Raw genomic sequence first — 15721 nt, 5'->3', positions numbered from 1 at the left:
TCTGCCATACCTAAATGTTTACATTTCTTTAAATCTTTTTCTAAATTGAATAGATATACTGATTATAATATTTTAGTTAATTTTTCATAGGAAAATGTAATTGTATGCTAATTTTTCAATTATTCACCCTAGGAAAAATGTGGTCAGTGTTTCATAATTCTAGGCTCTACATTCACCTTGGGGCAGCTACTCATATTATAAACATGACAATCTTGGGTAGGGAGTGGGGCAAAATAGCCTCAATTTATTCTTTTTTCTTTTGGATAACTCTATTTTGCTGTTTCTGCTTCATTGTTTGAAAGCACTTTTCCCCCACTTCCCTTTCCTCCAGCATAAAGCATTCTACCAAGGTTATTGTAAATTTAAGGCACAAATGACAGACTTGTTCTAGTTAGCAAAGAAATCTAAGATCAAAGAAGCTCTCTAGACATGCTATTTAAAATGTCAGGTTTTTGTGAGATTGCCTAAAATCTTAGAATTAAAGTGACTTTTAGGTAGATGGACAAATGAATACAAAATTTTTTATCTTTATAAATGATGACAGCATCTGTAGTTAACTGACAGCAAATCTGTACAATAACATTAATGAAACCTAATTTCTTAGCAAGAGCAGTTTAGCTTCCTTATTAACAAAGTAAAATACAGAAGTATTTCCTAACATACATAATTTCAGAGTACATTATTGGAATGAATTATTCATGCCTAGTAAAGAGAAATTGTGTAGAAATGGAGTCACTACAGATCAGTTTCTTCATGTCTTAACTGCACAAATGCAATTAAAGTATTTGAAGAACACAACAAAAATGCTTAATAGAGAGCCAATACCCAAGAAAAGAAGAGAGATTTTTTAAAAGCTCACAAGTGCTCTTCATGAGTTATGAGTCACTAGATATCAAACAACTTCATCTTTGGGTGCTAAAATCATTGGCAAATGTAATCAATGAGCCATTGTCAGTGATCTTTGAATGATCAGAAGCATAGAAGAAGCACTGTGGGACTGCAGAAGGGCGAGAGCCCTGGTTTTCAGAAAAGGGAAAAGAATGGTGCCTACAAATTATAGACAGTATGTTTCACTTAAGTTCCTAGACAAATTCTACATTTTATTATTAAAGGGATCTTCTAGACGTGGAAACAGGAGGCAGCTAGGTGGTTTAGAGGATAGAGCACTATGGGTCTAGAGTCAGGACAATCAAAGTTCAAAACCAGCCTCAAGTACTTACTAGCTGTGTGACCCAAGGCAAGTCACTTAACCTGTTTGCCTTCATTCAGTGGAGGAAGAAATGGCAAACCACGCAAGTATTTTTTTTTTGAGGTTTGACTTTATTTAATATTTTTAATTTTCAACATTGATTTCCACAAGATTTTGGGTTATAAATTTTCTCCCCATTTCTACCCTCCCCCCACCCCAAGATGGCATATATTGATTGCCCTTTTCCCCAGTCTGCCCTCCCTTCTGTCACCCCACACCCCCCCTTATCCCCTTTTCTCTTACTTTCTTGTAGGGCAAGATAGATTTCTATACTCCATTCCTTGTATATCTTATTTCCCAGTTGCATGTAAAAAAAAACAACTTTTTTTTGAGCATTTGTTATTAGAACTTTTAGTTCCAAATTTTCTCCCTTCTTCCCTCCCAACCCACCCTCCTTGGGAAGGCAAGCAATTCAACATAGGCCACTCATGTATCGTTATGGAAAACACTTTCATAACAGTCATGTTGTGAAAGACTAACCATACTTCCCTCCATCCTATCCTGTCCCCCTTTATTCAGTTTTCTCCCTTGACCCTTTTCAGAAGTGTTTGCTTTTGATTACTTCTGCCCCCGTCTGCCCTCCCTTCTATTGTTCCCCCCCTTTTTATCCCCTTCCCCCTACTTTTCCTGTAGGGTAAGATACCCAACTGAGTGTGTATGTTATTCCCTCATGAAGTCAAATCCAATGAGAGCAAGATTCTCTCGTTCCCCCTCACCTGCCCCCTCTTTCCTTCCAACAGAACTGCTTTTTCTTGACACTTTTATGTGAAATTTACCCCATTCTATCTCTCTCTTTCTCCTTCTCCCAATATATTTCTCTCTCACCCCTTAATTGTATTTATTTATTTATTTTTAGGTATCATCCCTTCATATTCAACTTACCCTGTGTCCTTTGTCTATATATATATGTGTGTGTGTGTGTGTGTGTGTGTGTGTGTACATGTATATTCCCTTCAACTACCCTAATTCTGAGAAAGGTTTCATGTGTTACAAATATCATGTTGGAATGTAAACAAAACAGTTCAACTTTAGTAAGTTCCTTATGATTTCTCTTTCCTGTTTACCTTTTCATGCTTCTCTTAATTCTTGTATTTGAAAGTCAGATTTTCTATTCAGCTCTGGTCTTTTCATCAAGAAAGCTTGAAAGTCCTCTATTTTATTGAAAATCCATATTTTGCCCTGGAGTATTATACTGAGTTTTGCTGGGTAGGTGATTCTTGGTTTTAATCCTAGCTCCATTGACCTCCGGAATATCATATTCCTAGCCCTTCAGTCCCTTAATGTAGAAGCTGCTAGATCTTGTGTTATCCTGATTGTGTTTCCACAATACTCAAATTGTTTCTTTCTGGCTGCTTGTATTATTTTCTCCTTGACCTGGAAACTCTGGAATTTGACAACAATATTTCTAGGAGGTTTCTTTTTGGGATCTTTTTCAAGAGGTGATTGGTAGATTCTTTCAATTTCTATTTTACCCTCTGGTTCTAGAATATCGGGGCAGTTTTCCCTGATAACTTCTTGAAAGTTGATGTCTAGGCTCTTTTTTTGATTGTGGCTTTCAGGTAGTCCAATAATTTTTAAGTTATCTCTCCTGGATCTGTTCTCCAGGTCAGTGTTTTTTCCAATGAGATATTTCACATTGTCTTCCACTTTTTCATTCTTTTGGTTCTGTTTTATAATTTCTTGATTTCTCATCAAGTCACTAGCTTCCACTTGCTCTAATCTAATTTTTAAGGTAGTATTTTCTTCAGTGGTCTTTTGGACCTCCTTTTCCATTTGGCTGATTCTGCCTTTCAAGGCATTCTTCTCCTCATTGGCTTTTTGGAGCTCTTTTGACATTTGGGTTAGTCTTTTCTTTAAGGTGTTACTTTCTTCAGTATTTTTTTTGTTCTCCTTTAGCAAGTCATTGACTTGTTTTTCATGATTTCCTTGCTTCACTCTCATTTCTCTTCCCAGTTTTTCCTTTACTTCTCTAAGTTGCTTTTCCAAATCCTTTTTGAGCTCCTCCATGACCTGAGACCAACTCATATTTTTCTTGGAGGCTTTTGATGTAGGCTCTTTGACTTTGTTGACTTCTTCTGGCCGTATGTTTTGATCTTCTTTGTCACCAAAAAAACCAGATTCAATGGTCTGAGTCTTACACTGCCTGGCCATATTCCCAGCCAACTACTTGACCCTTGAGGTTTTTGTCAGGGTGTGACTGGCTTCAGAGTGGCAAGTGCTTTGTCTCAAGCTTTGGGGCATTGCGCTGCTGTTTTCAAAGCTACTTCTACACAGCAAGCTCTGCCACACCAGTGCTCCTACTCCCCCAAAAACTGCTAACCAGGATTGCAACCCAGATCCAAGCAGGGCAAAGCAAGAGTACCCTGCCTCTGCACCAGCAAAGAGCTCCCTGCACTCTGCTCTGATCCACCACTTGATTCTTCCCACTGGGCCTGGGGCCAGAAGCAACTGCAGCTGGAGCTCTGGAAGCAGCTGCAGGAGCTTCCTGCTGCTGCATTCGCCCCCCGGGCTGGGGCCCACCAAGCACTCCTCTCACCCCATTCCAGCAGTTTTCCCACTGACCTACTAAGTTGTCTTTGGCATTTGTGGATTGAGAAGTCTGGTAGCTGCCACAGCTCAGTGATTCAGGGCTCTCTGATTTGGTCCACCTGATCTCCTTAGTGCCTTGTCTGTCCTGGTGTGGCCCACGCTGGGCTGTGCTCTGCTCCCAGCACAGTACAATAGACCCTTCCCAGCAACCATCCAGACCATCTTGGACTGGAGACCTGCTTCCCTCTGTTATTTCGTGGGTTCTGTAGCTCTAGAATTTGTTCAGAGCCATTTTTTACAGATGTTTGGAGGGATTTGGGGGAGAGCCTAAGCAAGCCCCTGCTTTCCTGCTGCCATCTTGGCTCCGCCCCCACCCAAGCATTTTTGTCCAAAAAGCCCCATGGACAGTATTGGTGTGCTGTGGTCCACAGGGTCGGGAAGAGTTACATACAACTGAATGACTCAACAACTACAGACAAAAGAAACAGTGATCACGTAGAACACATCCTTATTTCTTCCTTTGACAGGGTTACTATTACTAGACTAATAGATCAGGGAAATACTAGAAATGTAATTTACCTAGATTCCAGCATAGAATATGACAATCTTCTGTTCCTATAGACACGATGGGGATGTGAACTACCTAAGAGTTATAGTTAGTTGGATACTAACTGGTTGAGTTACTAGACCCAAAAAGTAGTCATTAATGGTTTAATGTCAGCTACGAAGGTCATCTTTAGTGGAATGCCTCCCATGTCCCACATTCTCAGTGACTTAAAAGAGAGCTGCACAGAAGATTTGGACCAGCCAGTCTTTGTTCAAAGAGTAGAACAGGAAGGCTATGTGGGTGAACTGGGGACACTCAAAGATGGAAGCATAGAAAGAAGAAGGCAAGGTAACGACACCAGAAACAACCCATTCACCCTCCACGCTAGAGCAGTGGCTGAGATCTCCAGAACTAGTGCAGCATCTCAACTGTAACTTGTGTAATGACAGATACCTTCAAAAGTGGAAGGGATAAAATCAGGGGTCTGGACAAAGCTGCTGATGCAGTGGCCTTCAGGCCATGGCAGACAGAGGAAATCTAGAAAGCAGTCATCCCTAAGACTTGGTACGTAGTTATATCTCACAGCTCTTCTCACTGTCATTCTGTTAGGGGTACTTTGGGATGCTGATATGGGATGGAGTTTTTATAGGAGATGTAAGGGTTTTTTTAAGTGACTTCATGCTTCTGATATTTCAAGAAGGGGTTACAAGTTAGTGAAGCTACATAGGAGGTGGCAGGTTCTAGCAGAAAAGGTTCTAGGCATGGAAGTTTCCAGAAAAGGGAGGGAATGCCAGGAAGGAAGGGTACGTGTCTATAACAGAGACGGCCAGTACTGCAAGAAAGGATAGACCCAGAAAATCAGAAATTTTCTGGACTGTGGCACTCAAGGACCTTGCTCCCCTCAATGATGTCCCAACAGTTTTATCAGTGACCTAGATAATGTTTAATATTTGTGCTTATCAAATTTGTAGATGAACTAAAGCTATGAGGGACAAGTAAAATGTTGAATTAGAAGAGAATCCAAAAACTTCTTGACATGTTTGAAGGTTGGGTTAAATCTCATAAATGTACAATGGAAAGGAACCAGATTGTGAAATGTTACCTTTGTGACCTTGGACTCCTTATTTATATTCTGTGAGCCTGTTTTCCTCATCTTTAGAAATAAGCAGGTTGAACTAGATGATGGAAATTTTTCAGCACTAAATGTGTAATCCCTTTAGAAAGAAAGATAAATTTGACATTAATAAATATGAGGTCTCATATCTGAGTTAAAAATAAAAAATGAGTTTTATAAGCCCAAGGAAGTGTGGCAAGGTAGAGAGTTGTTCCTTTGATTTTTTTAGTGGGCTGTGCAGTCACAGCACAAGGCAGAAATGTGATAGAATAACAGAGAAAAACTACTAGGATTTTAGACTGCATTAAGGAGCTGCATGGTGCCCGAAACAAGGGAGGTGACGATCCTCTCATTCTGCCCCAATCAGGTGGTGTTTTGAGTGTTACATTCAGTTCTGAGCAGCACTTCCCCAAGTTCCAAGATGAAGTCATCTAAGGATCAGTTGTCAGTGTTTGACCCAAGGAAGGGAAGACTTAGCAGAGACATGATATAGTTGAGTATTTAAAGGACCCTTACAGGAGAGAAGGATTAAGTTTGTTTTGTTTGACTCTGGAAGGCAGTTGGTAGAAATTGTAAAGAGACAAATTCTGGTTTGATGAAAGGAAAAACTTCCTAACAGTTACAGCTGTTCAAAAGTATATTGGGCTGCCTTGAGAGGTCTAAGGGACTTGAGCTAAATGACCTCTTCAGTCTTCCATCTCTGTTGATTTGATTCTGTGAAATGATTGGTGTCATAAACATGTTACCTTAATCATATTCCTGTTTACCTGAAGCAAAAGTTTCTGTTGACTTCATCTGAATTTTTGAGCTTATTACATTTTAGAGGAAATTATATATAAATAGTTCCAATTCATTCTCCTCTTACATAAGGAAATTTCTGTCTCCCTGCCTTGTGTACATCATTTTATTTTATACTTCAGTTCCTTCAGTACAAGTCTATTAGTATCAGTATGATTTCTTGTCCCTTCCTGGAAGCTCTTTATGTTTATCTAGTTGCAAAATGAAATTGTTTTGGTGGCTAGCTCTAGGCAATCTGGTATGAGGAACTGGCCCTTAAAGGAACAGTAGAATTTCTACAGGCAGAGAGACCTGGGTTGGGGATAGGGAGTGGTGTCACAAGATCTCATGACAACAAAGCGTAAAGACTCACTGGTGGAGAGGTGGAGTGTGACCTTCATAGAAGGTCGACTCATCCAATCAGCTAGAATATATCAAAGGAAATAAGATGAGTGGTGCTTCATTGCAGAGGGCTCGAGTTGCCTTCTAGTGAGTTTAGACTTTATTTGGAAGGTGTTCAGGGGAGAGTGTGAGGGAGCATTAAATTAGTCGTGAACCATCTTCAGAACTGCCCATTTAAAAGTGTACCTTGCCAAGGGGCATATAGATTAAAGGCTGGAAAACTGGTTAAAAGAAGATTTCAACAGTCCAAGTGAGAAGATAACAAGGACCTGAACTTGAATGCTTATAATGCAAATGTAAAATAAGAAGCAGAACTAAGAGATTACAGAAATCTAGGATTAGAGGCCTAAGGAAAGGGGTAGCCAGAAGTGGCATTGAAAGTTTGATCCTAAGTGACTTATAGAAATAGGGAAATTATGAAGTAGAGCAGGTTTTGGGAGGTGACAGGGAATATATTCCAGGTTAAATTTCATCCGTAAGTCAAAATTTCAAAAATTTTGGATCGTTTCTATGTTTCTGTATTCTTAAGTTAGCCTTTAGACACTTTGTCACTATTTGGGGGTGGGGGTTAGGTTTAAAAATATTGAACTTTATGTGAACAGATGGTTTTGCATATTTTCAACTTAAACAACTTCAGAAATCAGAAAGAGTGGTAACAGACTCCATGGCATATGGGTCATATTTCCCTCATGTTAAAGGACAGGTGAAATCATAGATTTTTTAAAACCTTTAACTTACTACAAGAATTGGGATCTAGACACAATGGGAGAGAAAACCTGGAATGCTTTCTTCATATTGTTAAATTGGCACTCAAACCATGGTTTTGATTAACTTCCACTAAAAGTCTAAGATATGGCAAATTGTGAACTGCATATTTTATTTACTATTCCCCATTTGTATGACTAGCCTCTTCTGGGGATTCCTCATAAGCTAATCAGAATATTCCATTAGCCTGAATATTCCATTATTGCCTGAACCACTGGGGAACCAAAGATAAAATATATCCTCAAGTACTTAAATACTTAAGCTGTCATTGAAGAACCAAATACAGAAGAAAAATTAAAAGTTTATAGTCACGACGTGCTAACAACAAGTAAAACAGGAGCATTTTACTGTTACCATAAATCTACTTGGTTTTAGTGTGTGTATATATGTGTATATATAATCTTTTTATATTTCATGTATGTGCGTATATACATACATACACATGCATACATATATACATATGTGTGTATGTGTGAGGGGAGAGAGAGAGAAAGAGGGAAGAAAGGAGGGAGAGAATGAAATTACCTTATGTTACTTTTCTTCTGGTAGGAATATAATAAAAGTTTGTTAATTAAACTGAAAAGGGGGGGGGTTGGACAATTGTCAAAATAATAACTAGCTTTAAGGTTTTGAAAAGCACTTTACACATGTTCTCTCATTTGATCCTCTTGGCAGCTTTATAAGGTAGGTGCTCTTATTGTCCTCGTTTTCTTAGATGAGGAAATTGAGGCTGTTACAAGTTAAGTGACTTGCCCAAGGTCACACAATTAGTAATATGTCTGAGTTAGGATTCAAACTCAGGGCTCTTGACTCCCAAGTCCAACATTTTATCTACTGTGCTACACAGAAAATTTGCATTATTGCATTGAGATAAAAATATTGCCTGTCCAGTATTCTTTTGAACAGCTCAAAAGTCTGTTTTTGGCACCTGTCCCAAGCAGTGTGGCTGCCATTTCTGAAAATCATTTTTGGACCTACCATTCCTTGGGCTTAATCTAGTGGAAGATAGATACCAGAGACAGATGGGTGAACCATGAGGACTTAAGGAAATGAGAAGCTAAAGAAGGCCTCTCTGTCTCCTGCATAGTACTGGAATCCTGGAAGCCTCTTTTGAGTAATGGATTATGGACCTTAAAGGTGTTAGCTATGTATTTGTTACAATCAACAGGCACCCCTGTGGTTCACATTGCCCAGAAGATTAATAACAAACATCAAGTGTTGAAAATGCTGAAGAACATAATAACAATGAATAATGACTTTCAAGTAGTAGTGACTTTCTTTTCAGAAAACAATTTAAATGCATTATTTACCTGATTCTCCTTCCCTTTATGTGATTAAAGTATTTTCTACAAAGTAATATTACATTTTGAAAGACAAGGTAGATAATTTCCTTACTTATTTCTCAGCAAAAATCTTAGGTAAAATGTTATGGAAATAAAGGGATTGATTAGTAAAGGTAGCCTTAAAATTAAAAAGATGCTTTTCATTAAATTCTTACTTCTACCAACTCTTTTTTTTGGCAGTGACTTATTACAGGAAATCTACCACCACACAAATGATTAACTTTTCTGCTTTATTCTTTTAGGAGCTTTTCCTCCCCTAATGGGCCAGAAGAAAGCAGTTTCTAAGGAGATGACACTCAACAACATGTGGCTATTTTTCATACAGTCCTTTGCATTTTTATCAGGCTATATGTGGTACAACATTCTACGGTATTTTTATCATTGCCTATTCTAGGAGTTGAATGGGACCTATGGACACCATAAGAGTTTAGGCTTTTGCAAATGTGCATTATATTACATGTGCAAATGAGAATATACGCAAATGAAGGAAATTGGATGGCCAGCTTAATTTTTATCCCTCTTTGGGGAAATTTTAAAACTTTACTAAAAGTGAGGATCAGTAATATAATGACCTGTTAATGTATTTTAAGAACTTTCCATGTTTTTAAAAGGTATACTATACCACAAACATGCTATTATGAGAAGAGGCGATCATAACGTCATCCTGGAAGACTAAGAGAAATTATATCACCACTGAATATACTTGGAAACTTAGTTCAAGGTTAGAAAGCTTGATTTTCCTCTTATCCAGTAGTCTGTACTACCACAGTGTTCTAGAGATCTCTTGTTTCCAGCAGTTGAAGTTATGTTGCCACTAACATTTACGGGAGCAGTTGGGGCCTCCTACATTACTGTTTCTTGGTCATCAGTTCCTATTTTAAGACAAAAACAAAAACAAACCATTCCTAAACACCTAAGTGAAATATAGTGTCAGTACTAGAATGTGCTTAAACAACAGAAATCAATCCTGGCTATCTCGGTCTTTACTTTGTTGAGTTTATCATCCACCATCATGTTTATGTGTGTTAGTGCTTTCCCATTTCCAAGGGAGTGAAAAAATGTCATTTTATTTTTCATCTTTAAAATACATTTCATGGATTAATTATTATCTTTTGTGAAATGCACTTTTCAGAGATGCAAATACAGTGAAGGAAAAGTCTTACAGCTTGAGATCGATTGAATTTTTATGATAAGTGGGCTTCTTGAGAGGCATTGCTCCCTCTGAAGGTTTACTTGAGTGCTGGTTACTCTTCAGTACAGTAATGCTTTGGGTACCACACTATTGCTGATAGGACAGTTACATAGTTCAGAAGCCTTTTGTTTTTTCCCATTTTGATGTGCTAACACTAAATACATTTGGGGATGGTTAAAACAAGTTAATGCCAAACAACTACATGTTCTATTTAGGCAGAAAATAGACTAGTTAGTTGATTAGAAAACTAATAATAGCTAGAGCCAGACACTGGCTTAAAATGATAGAAAGTTATTCAGTCTCCTGTGACAAGGTACAGCCATAGCCCTCTAGATATCTGTACAAACAGCACTATTGTCACCATATCAAAAGTAGATGCTAGTCTCAGGAGAAGGAAAGTTAACTAGGAGGCAAGCTGATGCAAATTCAGCCTCTTTCTTCCAAAAGCTTTTAAAGTAGTCTGGTTCTTATTGATTGCTAGAAAATATAGTGCTTATCATCCTGTTTGTGTGATTTACCTCGTTATAGAACCAAATTCTTCCTACAAAAGAGCTACATCGGTACATAGTCTAAATGCCAGATGTTGAGCTACTGGGTGTTTGTGGTTTGGAATTGTAAAATTATTAAGATCCAAGTAAGTCAACTGTAGTGTTCTGTGCTATTGGCAACATAGACTCCCCTGTTGCCTCTAATCACACAAATACCAATTTTGATAGTAGTCTATAAGATAAAAATAAAGCTAAATATTTTCCATTTAAAATAAACCAAAAAAATAGAACGATGTGAATTTCCCCTCAGTTTTGTGGGAAAGGTTAATTAACACCAAATATAAGTCCATGATATCTTCATCCTTTAAGGTAACTCAGTGCATATGTAACAAAGAACATAACGCAGTAACTGAAATACCTCATTGACTGGAAGTACTGCTACTGGTAAAATGCAGAAATGTTGATGTACTTAGTTTGGGAAATGTTCATTGTAAGATGAAACTTTGAAACCCAGCTTTTTATTGAGCGCCCATACACAAGTGACAGCGCACACATGAAGCCCAGCTCAACCTAGAGGCACCTAACGAAAGGAGTATAGGACTAATTCTGTTCATGCACCTTTCGTATACAGGCGATCCCAAGTAGATCATCATGCCTAAAGAAATCTGTATTGTGTTTATTCTGTTGGTTTCCTCCTCCAGAGTAATGTAGATATGACCGTTTTTGTTTTTTTTTTTTAAAAATCCTTTGATGTTCAGTTGAAAAAAGAAAGGTTTTCTATAAAGGGATAGTTATACTCTTGAAATGATTGCACACATCAAAGAAGCTCCATCCTGGAATATAATACTTTTCCATAGTAATGGGTCAAACAGGACAAACAGGTGTGCCAGTTATTTATGTAGTAGTGGGTATGGGCAATGTATAGATGGGTATACAGTTGACCCTATAACTTTTTAAATTATTTTAAAGCATATCTTTCTCTTTTGTTTGTAAAACATGTTTGTTTTAGAGCACTGATTGTAGTTTCCTTCTCAGTGAGTGGCATTCTCCTACCTGCACTAAAGAATATGAAAGGAGAATCAGTGTTCTTTCCTGTGTGGTAATCAGGGTGTTTTCTGTTGTTTAAAGAAAAAAAACAAAAACCAAACTCTGAATAAACCTTCCAGTTTGCAGTGTAGTTTTTGTGTGAAGGGGAAGTAAATTCAAAGGACTCACATTTTATCAAGAGAAAGCATTATAAAGCTTATAGGAAATAGTTATTGTGCTAGCTTAAGTCACCAGTTAAGTTAGCCTGTAGAGCCTCACCTCCTCTGCAGTTCTGTCGGTCTACCTAGATTGCCTCAGCAGATATCAGTGTGTACTTCTAGAAACCCAGGAATCCTGAGTGTTGCTTTCAATTGGTAGGACCAGTAACTTGGTTTCAGTGACTACAAAAGTGATCTAAATACACCAGCTGACTGTGGCTTTTAGAATCAGTTGTTTGGTGTTTTAGGTGCATTGCTGTGGAGAAACCCATTATCCAGTGGAGGCTGGGGGGTAAATTGAAGCAAGTAATAAAGGTTTAAAGGGGAAACAGGTTATTTACTACATTTAGTTAATGAGTTTCTAGACAATAGGTCTTTTTTAAAGGTAGCTTGTACGTTCAAGTCTATATGATTGGGTAGTTTCTTCATTACAGCCAAACCTTGTTTATTACCTGGCTTTATGTGGATAATTGAAATTCACAGATCATCCAAAAATCTCCTGTATCTGTTAGTTTCAATCTCCTCTCTACTCAAACCTTTAAACAGAAATGCTACCAAGTACAAAATTGATTGGTTTGATTTGTAGCTCTCCTGGTCATATATTTGTGAATGTGCTATTGAGCAGTGAAATGAGTAAAAGGCAACCAAAAGAGGAGAAACAACAAGCTCGAATAATCCACAGACTGAATAATCAGCTCCTGAATAACCAAGAGTTGGCTGTATTAAAACTGTTCTCAAACTGTTTTATTAAATTGAAACCTTAAATCACCAAATGTAAACTTCTGCGGTACACCATTCTGTTGTTAATGCCTTTGGGATTTGTTTTGTGAATGTTCATTCTCCCCCATGTGGATTTGTCTTAGTAATTTTCTTTTTTGACAATCACTTCACTGAACACTTCTGTAATAAAGTTGGTTATAATAAATAATCTTCAATCATGACAAGTAGGAGTTGGATTTGTGTTGATAGTTAAAAAATTATTTGCACTGCTAAATAGGAAGATTTAATTCTTTTCTTTTTTTTTCCCTTTTTCTTGTGAAAATGAAATGTATTTTACCATGATGGTAGTATTCAGCTCTGATTCATATGGAGCAAAAAGTAAAAATGATCTGTTTTCTTGACATGCAGTGCTGTAAACCTTACCTCTGTTAAAAAGAAAGGAAAAGTCGAGTGCTGGGCTTGGCCCACAGTTACATTAATTCATTTTATATGTGGGTAAAGCAGAATGTGCTTGGGACCAAAACCACCTTAGTGGGGACTATCTAAATCACAAAGAAGCCTGGGGGTTCTTTGGAGCAGTCATTGGTTGGTGCTTTACTTCAACCATTTTGCACCAATCCCCAACAATTAGGAACTGGGCCCTGGAAATAAACTGAGGGTGCTAGACTTTTGGGGGAAGGTGACTGGAGCCATATGAAAGATGCGATATGGATTTTTTTTCAAAATTACATATTTGTGGATTTTTACATTTAGTATTTTTTTAAAACAGTTTAAAGAGCAAGATAAACTTGTATTCTAGTTGCAAAGTATGCACACATATATTTTGAATGGCTTTATTTTTATTGTGTAAAACTGTTGAACACATACTGTGATGCACAAATTCTTTACATGTTAAGGAGTCTATGCATTTGACAGTAACTTCTGTTTTATAATTGGGTAATGAAACAGTTATACATTGAACCACTGTTGTATTAAAACACACTTCTTTTAAGGTTGCTATTACAAGACTGTGTTTATTTTATAAAATGGATTTTAGTTTTCCTAATGCCATATTGTTTACTTTAGCCTGTTTGACCTTTCCCTTTTCCGTGGTGTGTTATTTGCATGTTGTTCTGTGCGATAGGAATGAATGTAAAGGCTGTTGTGACTAATTAACTTTTGTAAAGGGCTGGTCACATGTGGATCTGTTTTATTAATGCATTTTAAATGATTTTAGTATCCAGATCACCTTTTCAAAACTTTGGTGTTAATACCCAGAAAACAAACAAACAAAGAAAAAAAAACCTTTTCTCAACAGAAACTAATAGCTGGCTCTATTTTTTTTTAACTGTGCAAGAAAATAAAGTTGATTTTCAAGAAAAGTGCTTCTAATTTTTCTCAGTTGAATGGGGTGTTTTGGTGTTGTGTGGGTATTTGGGGGGGGCTACTTTTTACGTTGGGATTTTGAGAAAAGTTTGTAACAGAAAAGTTGTAAATTGATTGTCCCAGGCACACTGAATTGGATCAGATGGCAAAATATCCTTGCTTTGAAAAGCCCGTTTTTTCTTTTATTCTTAGCCTCTTTAACTCTTGGTATTGTCTTATATTTCTCACATTTGCTCCATTCAGAGCCCTCAGGAAAATGAATTCTCATCACAGAAATTCTTCTTTCTAGGCAGGGGCTTTAAAGGTGAGAACACTAAAGGTGATCTTGCACGATCTTATGATTTAGAAAAATGAAACTCAGAATTTTTCCTGAAGAGCTTTATTGGCCACTACTTTTCTCAATTTACTCATCTACTTTCAGATTCTTTAATCAAAGCCAAGTTCCAGGTAGGTCTGAACGCTTGAAGCATTTGTCAGATTTGTTGGTTAGAGTCTGTGAGTTTGGGCCCATTGAAAACTCTTAAGTGTCCTGGAGCATGTTGCACAATCTGCCCAATGAGTGTGATGTTCAGTTCAGTCTACCTCTTCTTTTGGCTCAGGATTTAGGCCATCATTTTTTTTTGTCTTATGTAGACATTTCTGTGAAAGGTGGGGAGAACAATTAGGGAGAAGGAGCCTGAAAGCAAATGCTAAAGTGCGAAGAGATCTGTTGTTGACCAGCCCTGTTCCTCATGAGTTTGGGGGGAAAAAAGCCATTGTTTTTAATTCCCGCCTAAATATGAATATGTTTGTTTTAAAAATGTTTGTTCCTGCTGAAAAAAAATGTATTTTTAAAAGGAAAAAAACCCTCTTTTGGCTATAAGATAAAGTCAGCTGTATGACCAGGTGTGACCATATCATAACATGCTGATATATGATATAAATCAATAAATTTTTACCTCTCAGGATGTTGACTAATCTTCTTTGTCATCTTGGTACTCATTTTTAGATCAGAGGCAAGGAACGCACCACTAGTGGTTTGAGGTACTAGCGATGTCACCCAAATCAACAGTAAATAAATGTATAAATAACTAAATAAAGATTTATTTAGTTATTTATGCCAGTAAGCATGGTGTTCAGCATGAGGCCAAACATTCTTTTTTCTCCTAGAAAGGCCAGGATGGCCAGATCCTTTTTGTTCTTTGGATTAATACATTGTTGTTGAGTTGTTCAGTTGTGTCTGACCCTTCATGACCCCATAGACTTATCCATGAGGTTTTCTTGGCAGAGATACTGGAGTGGTTTGCCATTTCCTTCTCCAGTGTGTTCCTATCCTACAAATGAGGAACTGAGGCAAATAGGGGTTAAGTGACTTGCCCAGGGTCACACAGCTAGGAAGTGTCTGAGGCTGGATTTGAACTCAGATCTTAATGACTCTAGACCCAGTGCTCCATCCACTACACCACCTAGCTGCCCCACCCCTTGCTTAGAAGGACTTGGGCCCCCACTGAGAATAGCAAGAGACAAGTGAATCTTTTGTATGCGCATGGCCCGAACCCCACTGATAATCGATTTCCTAAGTATTAAATAGTTCCTTCTACCTGTTCACCAAAAACAGCAAGTAAATCCTCAGAAGAGCTAAACAAATAATATTAATTCTGAAACATGAATGATCATATAATCAGTCCCTAAAAATTGAACCTTTTGGGTTTCCAAATGAATTTGTTTTAAAAGAAAAGAGCAACTCTATCAAGGTGTCTACTAGGTATTATTCCCAGAAGCCTGGGTATAATTAGGCAAGGTATTAGCTGACAAAGTCTTATAATATGCCTGAATCTGTGCTAAAAGTTGGGTATACAAATACAAAAGAGACAGCAAGAAGTTTATATTCTAAAGGAGGAGACCACAAAAAGTGGTTGCCAGGTAAAGGAGTTTGAGTCTGGGAAATCCCTGGAGTGGTGAAGTGTGATAGGGCAGTCAGCTGACTCACATTTTACAGAATCAGTG

At 37.7% G+C, this 15721-nt stretch overlaps 1 protein-coding gene across 4 annotated transcripts in view; it reads left to right on the top strand.

Annotated features, from left to right (window-relative positions):
* The window catches only part of LPGAT1 (lysophosphatidylglycerol acyltransferase 1), a 95624-nt gene extending 80944 nt beyond the window's left edge, over positions 1 to 14680 (top strand). For 3 of the 4 annotated variants that reach the window (XM_036753281.1, XM_036753278.1, XM_036753280.1), the window contains one exon: positions 8969 to 14680. In XM_036753281.1, coding sequence (XP_036609176.1) covers positions 8969 to 9120 — 152 coding nt within the window. In that variant the 3' untranslated portion in view covers positions 9121 to 14680. The remainder of the gene's footprint in view (positions 1 to 8968) is intronic. The other variant, XM_036753279.1, reaches the window with a different exon arrangement.
* The last annotated feature ends 1041 nt before the right edge of the window (positions 14681 to 15721 follow it).

Source organism: Trichosurus vulpecula, chromosome 4 (assembly GCF_011100635.1).
Source record: "Trichosurus vulpecula isolate mTriVul1 chromosome 4, mTriVul1.pri, whole genome shotgun sequence".
Taxonomy (NCBI): Eukaryota; Metazoa; Chordata; class Mammalia; order Diprotodontia; family Phalangeridae; genus Trichosurus; species Trichosurus vulpecula.
The sequence above is the reverse complement of the archived record's forward strand: the minus strand, read 5'-3'. Positions and strand labels throughout refer to the sequence as shown.